Source organism: Myotis lucifugus, unplaced genomic scaffold (genome assembly GCF_000147115.1).
Source record: "Myotis lucifugus unplaced genomic scaffold, Myoluc2.0 scaffold_80, whole genome shotgun sequence".
NCBI lineage: Eukaryota > Metazoa > Chordata > Mammalia > Chiroptera > Vespertilionidae > Myotis > Myotis lucifugus.
In genome coordinates, this window is record NW_005871128.1 from 1,069,029 (window position 1) to 1,077,878 (window position 8,850).

Sequence of the window (8,850 nt, forward strand, 5' to 3'; positions counted from 1 at the left end):
ACCTGCAGATATTCTTATTCTTTCTTGTTACTGGCTCACCATTTTTACTCACTCCAATTTCTGCTCTGGCTTAGTCTCTTGTCACCTCATTGCAACTACTTTACTCTTCATAGTGAATACAATCCTCATCTTTCAAGTCTATACAACAATTAGTTAAAGAAAAAAAATCATTCTTCAAACATCTCTTTTTATTATAATTGGTTCAAACCTGGGAACAGATTCCACAATCCAACTCTGCTTTGCTTTCAAGGTTCATCCATCTCTTATATAGCTTCTTTTCTTCAGGTAAACATAATTTGTTTTCTGTGTCCAATCAATACATGACCATTATTACTTCCTTTTTCTATGTTTCTTCTTCCACACAAATTGTCCTCCCACACCTTTTGTGTGTGAACTTCAGGGTTGTCTAGTTTCTGTCAAAATATTGCTAAACTTCCACTTTCTCCAGGAATTCTTCTTGCATTTGATAGCTGACTATTCATTCCTTTACTTGCTGTTTCTAACACACTTCAGTGTTAGATTGAAATTTCTTCAGTTGGATTGAAATTTGTTTAATGATTCAGTTTTGCACCATTTCTTTTAAGTCAGCCTGATGGCCAACACATCTATAATAATAAAAGCCGGGGCTGCAAGGGAAGCCTGGGTCCCGGGTGCCAGATGGAAGCCAGTGCCAGCAGCCATGGGAAGGAAGGCCTATTCTTGCATGAATTTCGTGCATCGGGCCTCTAGCGTGTAAATAAAGAACACGTAGTAAATGTTGTACTCATACCATCATTCAATAAGTATTCTAGATAACATTAAGCATATCAGAATAATTAAGTTGCACACTACTGTTTATAGTATTTAATGTATTTTAAATTATTACTCTGCACATTCTTTTAATAATTTAATCTGCCTTCGTTATTGTCCCCCCTTTACAAACACCAAAGTCCTTTATTGTGGAGAATGTCTCTATAGTTTTTCCTTTGTATTAGCCCCTATTGCATCATGTAATTATTTGATACATAACATATTAGTGCTTTCCTTTCCAGCTCAGTGACTCTGCATGTTAATTATTTAGATTTTCAAATGTCAGATTTAACATTTTACATGAAGCTTCAAGGTAAGTGTTTGCTCTAAACTCTGAAAAAGAGATCGGAAGTGCCACAAAATACTATAAAGTAGTCACAAATTTATTTTCCTAGAAATTGTACCTGTATTAGAAGATCTGAATTGGCATTCTGACTGGCATGGTTTGTGAGGATTAAATTTATCAATCCTGAGAACACTGAGTGCACTGTCTAATAACTGAGGTTACTGACCACAAACCCTCTCTCAGTTTACAACCCCCCACATCCTATTTGCATAGGCCCATCGGGCATTATAACATGTTCAAAGTATAAAGAATTGTAGCGATTATGCTGTTCTTGTCCGCATTTTGGATAAGAGTAGACTGAGGCTCCAGCTCATGGGACTAGAGAGATCAGCAGAAACCAGTTCTCTCAACTTTTCCTGTGGCACTAGTTTGCCTTGACCTTGCCCAGATGCTATCTATGAAATATAATATCATTTTTTTATTCCATAAAAATCTTAGCAGGCAGAGATCCAAAATGCATAGCAGAATTTTCTTTGGACTTCTTGTAAACAGTATAAAGAATTGTGGGTGGATTCAAACCCAGAACTTGAGTTGATTTATTACTTAAAATATGAATATGGGAGTGGGGTGGCTTATGTATTATAGGCATGTCATGATTGGAGATGTTCTAAATTATGGTAGTCAAGGAAAACAAACAAAAAATACTCTTTTGTCGGCATTAAGCCACACATGTTTCTTAGAAGAGCTATATATATATTGTCATTAATCTTTTAACTCAGCCAATGTAAAATGTTCTAATTTTGATTTTTTTTTCCAGCTACATGTGGTCATTTGAAAAAGCTCACCTCAGCATGGTTCAGGTCATCACAGGACAACTGGTTGAGTCCTTTGATGAAGAATTCAGGACACTCTATGCCAGGTCCTGTGTCCCCAGTCCGTTCGCCCAGGAAGAATCAGCCAGGGTGAAGCACAGCAAAGCCCTGTGGGAGAACGGCACCTACCAGCGCTCACTCTCGTCCTTGGCCTCTGTTTCCAGCCAAAGAAACTTTCTTGCTAGACAAGACCAAATCCACAACCTAGATGCTAGTTACTTCAAAAACAGAGGGATATACGCTCGGAATGAACATGACAAATATGGCATGAGGAATCCTGGATACAAACCTCATTTTGTTCCCAACTTTAATGGTCCAAATGCAATCCGTCAGTATCAGCCCAGTCAGAATGAAAATTGGAAGAGGCACAGTTATGCCGGGGAACAGCCAGAAACGGCGTCATACCTGTTGCTGAACAGGACCATGAATCGAGCCATCAATCCTCCTGGTAACTGGAAAAAGCCTTCAGATAGTCTGAGTGTGGCATCCTCATCCCGGGGAGGCTACGCGAGCCACCAGGTCACCCCCGCCCAGAGTTTTGGCAATTGGCTTGCCCAGAGGAAAACGACGCATCTTGCAGAGAGGAATTCAAATGTGCGGAGGTCTTTTAATGGGACAGATAATCACGTTCGCTTTTTGCAACAACGAATGCCAACCCTTGAAAATACCACAAAGTCATTCCTGCGTAACTGGAGGATCGAATCCTACTTAAATGATCATTCAGAAGCTGCACCTGATTCTAATGGATCGGCGCTAGGGGACCGGTTTGAGAACTATGGCAGCTCTGAGAACTTGAAAGCCAGCGCCCTTTATACACATCCGCGGCTTCGCCCCTCTTTAGTGTTTAAACCAACTTTACCTGAGCAGCAAGAAGTTAATAGTTGTACAACTGGCTCTTCAAATTCAACTATCATTGGTTCCCAGGGAAGTGAGACACCCAAGGAGGTCCCAGATACCCCTAAAAGTGTAGAGCAGTTGACAGATGAACCCTTGCCAGAATCCATCCCCAAGCTACCATTGCAGGTAGAGTCGCCAAAAATGCACACCTTGCAGACTCCCGAAAACCACTCAGCAGTCTTAAACCAAACTACAGATGGCCATCCAGAGTCAAGCAACTATTTATATACAAACTTGTGTGTAAATAAGCAGGCAGAAAACCTAAAGAATCAACAACAAAACGAGAATCTGCTTAAAAGGCGAAGTTTCCCATTCTTTGACCACTCAAAAGTCAATTTAGATCATGGAAATAATAAGCATTATGTTTATAGTACACTTACCAGGAATCGAATTAGACAGCCTGTAAAACCCAAAGAGGATTTGCTGAAAAGTTCTAAAAGCATGCACAATGTGACCAACAGTGTGGAAGAGGAGGAGGAGGTGATCCAGGGAGACCCTCCGAGTGGCGCAGCTACCAAGTCCATTTCCATCGCTGCTTTGCTTGATGTGAATAAAGAGGAATCTAGCAAAGACCTCACTTCAAAGAAAGAAGTTAAGGGTTCCCCCAGCTTTTTGAAAAAGGGATCTCAGAAGTTAAGGTCATTACTTAGCCTTAGCCCAGAAAAGAAAGAAAATTTATCCAAAAATAAAGCATCTCCCTTTTACAGAATGTGTAGTAGTTCTGACACTTTGGCTTCTGAGGCTGAAGAGAACCAAAACCCCAAAAAGTCAGAACCGAAAGTTGAGTTGTCTCCTAGAAGAAAGCGTGGTTCCTCATCAAACTCTCAAGGCAGCATCCACAAGAGTAAGGAGGATATAACAGTTAGCTCCTCTCAGGGGAGAAATTCTCCACCCGATGAAAGTAATGAAATAATGCCTTCTCCAAGTCCAGTTGAAAACAAGTTCTTAGAAAGGCCAGGGGATGCCTCTGCCCCAAGATTTAACACAGAACAGATCCAATACCGAGATTCGAAGGAGATTAATAGAGTTGTTGCTCCTGTAAGAAAACCAGCTCCTCCTGTAAGGTCACAGCCCAGTGAGCTTCTAAGAACTCAGTCAACTGACCGGCGCATTTACAGTCGTTTTGAGCCATTTTGTAAGATTGAGAATTCTATTCAGCCAACAAGCAGCATGTCAAATAGCAGTATACACCGCCCAGAAATAAAATCCACAACTGTAGGCAATAGCTATGGTCGGTCCAGTCCAAGGCTTGCTTACAACACTAATGTTTACCACACATATCAGCCAAATGAAAACAAGTTTCGAGGATTTATGCAAAAGTTTGGAAACTTCATAAACAAAAATAAATGAAGTATTATAATTGCCAGTAGATATTAAGATACAAAATGAATGTGGCTATGATTATTTGTCCAAAGAACACTGTGGACAGTTTTTGTAAATGCCAATAGATTTCTGTAAGGCAGGATTTGGGGTATGATGTATATTTTTACCAACATACTGTGTACAGTAAAGTTATTGTTTATGATGAAGTTAGTTGTGCTTAATTATGCCACCAATGGAATGTCTCTCTAAACACGTAATTTTTAAATGGTAATGGTAAAAAAATGTAATTGTTTTCTTCAGAATGAAGATCTTCTTAAGTCTTAACTAGAAGCTTTAGTGGAGAGATGGTGCATGGGTTTTAACCATTTATTGCGAAGTCATTCCTTTTATAAAAGGATCCTAATACTCTCAGTGGCCCACGTCTTTGTGGGGTTTTCATAACTTCAGATTATGAGAAAATAAGACAAAGCCTTTTTTTGTTTTAACTGCCTTTACATTTTACAGGATAACTTGTTATATTTTATTAATGTTGTATTACTTTTTCTGTGGGGCATATACCACTGGTGGGTAGCACACTAATATTTAAACTTTATAGATCAGCATATTTTTTATGTTGCCTGAGGGTGTTTGCAAAGTTTCAGCCTCATGTAGTACAAGTACATCTTAGGAATGTGTCTTCCTTCCAGGATGTGCTTCTCCCCACCCTTTCCAGGGAGCCTGGACTTCACTTATCCATCAGCTGCTGCGCTTTTATAGTCATTTCTTCTTTCAAACGAATAGCAAGGCAGCAGGAATTGAAAAGCCTGATGTGCCCCTCCCCTTGATATACTTTAAAATAAACTTTTAGAAACATAAATTTCTACATACATTTTTATCTTAAGAGGATGACAGTACTTACGTGTCTTGCTTGCAGAAGTCTTTGCTCTTTTTTTATGCTGTGCCAAACACCGGGTGACTTGGCAGTGTTTTCATAGGAATGCTGTGATGAATATGGAACGTGGTACCTGGTCTGTTCTTTCATGACCTTTGGACCTGCTTGAAGGTGTTAAGACTTCTTGTGTCAAACTCTCCAGGCAGCATCCACAAGAGTAAGGAAGATGTAACAGTTAGCTCCTCTCAGGGGCTGGGGCTGGATAGGGCAATATTTTATTGTTTTAAAAATTCAAGATTCAGACAAATATTAATATATGTTATGAGATAATGAAAATAATGGCATTAAAATATCTATGCCATTTAAATAACTTTCCTCAGTATTTTCAAACCATGATAAGAAATACAATGGGAGAAGTAATGACAGTCAGGAAAAGAAAACAGTTACTGAGTGCTTACCTAGACCAGGTCTTGAGCCTGAACCTAAAGTCACCACAGCAACATTTTGTGGGTTAGCATTACCCTCTTTATTTATAGTTGATGGCTAAGGTGATAATTGAGACATTGCAGTACAAAGAGATAATGCCCCAAGTCACATAATTAATAAGTAATGGTACTAAAGTGTCTATAACATACTGTCTCATCACATTACCTCCAAAATATGTTCAACTTCTGCCTCACCCAAACTATTAGGGATTAAATGAGAAAAATGTTTGTATTTCCTGACTCAAGAGCAATCAATCAAAAAGGATTTAGTTGAATGCCACCAGACAACAGGACACATGGGGCTTAAAATAGTCATAGTAGTTGAGATTAAGGAATTAAATTGAGATTGGCGTATGAATGTAACCCAGCAGGCCAGTTTTAATTGCTGGGCAGTCATTTTGATCCCTTTCCAGTTGACCTGTGACAATGAGAGGAAGGGAAGAGGAAGCATTGGTGAGCCTCAACCTGATTCTGTACTAGAGAAAGAAGCCCATTAGGGGAGGAAGCTAGGCAGGGAATGGAACTCAGGGTTAGTTAAATACAGGATCTAGTTGTATATCTCGTGGCGGGCAGCTTAGACTTTTCACAGCAGATTTATTCTCTGACTTTTTTTTTTCCTTTGGTTGTTTTCCTTCTCTATTTTTTTCCTTCAGAAATATCTATGTGTCAGAATCAGGCTGATCTATAAAGTTTAAATATTATTGTGCTACCCACCAGTGGTATATGCCCCACAGAAAAAGTAATACAACATACAACTAGATCATGTATTTAACTAACCCTGAGTTCCATTCCCTGCCTAGCTTCCTACCCTAATGGGCTTCTTTCTGTAGTACAGAAGCAGGTTGAGGAACCCTGGGAATACCTCCTTTTTGCAAATAAGAAAACTAAGCCTCAAAGAAGTTACATAATTTGCCAAGAGTTACACAGCTCTTAATTGGTAGAACAGGTTTAAACACAAAAGCTTATATTTTTAATACTATACTACACCATACCCTACTGGCTTCTTATTCCTCTCTGCTTGAGGCACCTCCTTTGAAAGGAATCCCTGTCTTTTGCTCTCTTTACAAATTGCAAAACTATAACAGTCTATAGCAATAGCATTTTATAAACACAAATTCAGAATATAATATTCAGTTTAACATCATTCACAAAAGCGGATTTTAAAACTCTCATTGTAACTTAAGGAATTCCCAAGTACTACAACATAGGATTTTATTATTTTGGTAAAGTAAATGTAATAGAAAGTTTTGCACATTTTGTCATAAATTAATAGCATAAAAATAAAACTTTGAGGAGGAAGAGCCATTTTCACAAAAAAGACAGCCAAGTATATTTATAAAAAATGAATTAAAACAAAACTGAAATATGCATTTCCTTGTAATCAGAAGAGGAATTCAGCTGCAATAAAGCTGTTTCTAATTGTTAGTGGGTTAATTTTTAGAGTCAACTAGAAATTGTATGCTCTTCAGATATTTCAAAACATTAGCAGAGAGTAAAAGAGATTTGTAATTTTGCTCTTAGGAAAATTGACGTCTGTAATTCTGGACCCACAGTTAACCAAACCAGATTGACTTTAATATCTGACCCATTCTAAGTTACTATTAGATGGGGCATGTTTCAGAGATAAGGGGGTAGTTAGCTAATTGTCTTTAGGCCGCTCTGAAATGGCAAATCCTGAAAATTTCGAGCAAGGTAATTTTAAAGCTGAAATTACAAAAAGACGAGTGTGTAGATCATGTTTAATTACAAGCAAGAGCTGGTTGCCTTTCTGTGCGGCCGCTCCATCGCTTCTGGAAGCAGTTCTTACACAGTGTCTGAGTTCCTCCTCTCCCTAGTGACACGTAAGCACAGGATGCTTCATTTCATCCGCTCGTGGCGGGCAGCTTAGACTTTTGCACAGCAGATTTATTCTCTGACTTTTTTTTTTCCTTTGGTTGTTTTCCTGCTCTATTTTTTTCCTTCAGAAATATCTATGTGTCAGAATCTGTGCAGAGTAACTTTCCAAAGTTTCTGTGGCCGAGAAACTCCTCAAGGTTAAAACTGAGCAAGCACACAGTACTTCCAATAATTTACAGGCACTCCAAACTCCATGGATATATTTATTTCAAGCAATGTAATTCATTTTGTTCCCAAATGAATATTGGCAGAAAGATAATGTCACGTAAGAGTATTTTCATATAAAATTTGGTAAGGTCATTTTTACTCTCTACATCCTACATTAATTTCTGTAAGCAGAAACTCAAGAAAATTGGTGTGATTTCAAAGTAGTTGTTGGCAGGTAGCTTCAGAATAGTTTAAGTGCCTGTATCCTGAGCACATTGATATCTCTCTATCATAAAGATCAGGTCAACCTCAGTTCTGATGTGCTGTGTTACAGTATGCTATGTGTTGCTATTCTCAACTGTGGAAGCAAATACCTTGTTTAATCAAGATGGCATCCAGTGTGATCTAGATAAGCAGGAAGAAGATTGAACTCTGCATTAACTTTAAATTTTCTCAGGATTATCTAGTTATTCAACTTTTATTCCACAGATATTTGTCTTTTGTGAATATCTGTCGTTCTTAATGTGCCTATGGATAAGGGATGTAAAGTAGAATAACTTTTTATGTTATGTGTGTTGCTATGTTTTTATAAAGTTTACCATAATATTGAATTTGGTTCTAGAATATTTAAAATAAAAAGGATGGAATTATAAACCAAAAAGTCAATTTTTAATATAAATACAATGTTAGCAAAGAAATATTCTTCCAAATTAACTTTGTTTTTAGATCTAATAAAAGAATATTAAATAATTTTGTACAAATATCAATATATTGTAAGTGTTCATTTTTTCTCTCATACCATGGATTTTTCTATATAAGCTTATACTTTCACTTAGTTATTTTATTATGAATTTAGATTTTTATACCTCTTTAATGTTTTCCTATAAATTTTGAAACCATAGCTTAAACACTTTTAGATTTATTTTGATTAGCAATAATATTTTATATAATAATCTATCCATATTTGATATCCAGTAACAATATTCTTCCCTGAACAATATTATATACACCTTTATTTTATTTCTATTTCTAATGCACTATAGTAGCTATTTTAAATAACTTGGGACTTTGAAAAATAGAGAATTTATTTTGTTTCAAATTTGGTAGCTGATTTGTATAACTATAGCATTTAGTTGGAGTGAAAAATGCTAAAGGAACATTTCATTAGATGAATTAGTGACATTAAATAATTTAAAGTCTGAAAGTTATTTAAAACTCAAAATGTGTTTTTCTTAAAAAAAAACAATTTCTGATATTGCATATTAAGATACAGTTGAAATACTG

General features: G+C 37.0%; 1 protein-coding gene across 4 annotated transcripts in view; it reads left to right on the plus strand.

Moving 5' to 3' along the window:
- The window catches only part of FAM83B (family with sequence similarity 83 member B), a 77,865-nt gene extending 69,532 nt beyond the window's left edge, over window positions 1-8,333 (plus strand). For all 4 annotated transcript variants that reach the window (XM_006090707.3, XM_023755564.1, XM_023755565.1 and 1 more), the window contains exon 5: window positions 1,893-8,333. In XM_006090707.3, the coding sequence (XP_006090769.1) occupies window positions 1,893-4,194 (2,302 nt within the window). In that variant the 3' untranslated portion in view covers window positions 4,195-8,333. The remainder of the gene's footprint in view (window positions 1-1,892) is intronic.
- The last annotated feature ends 517 nt before the right edge of the window (window positions 8,334-8,850 follow it).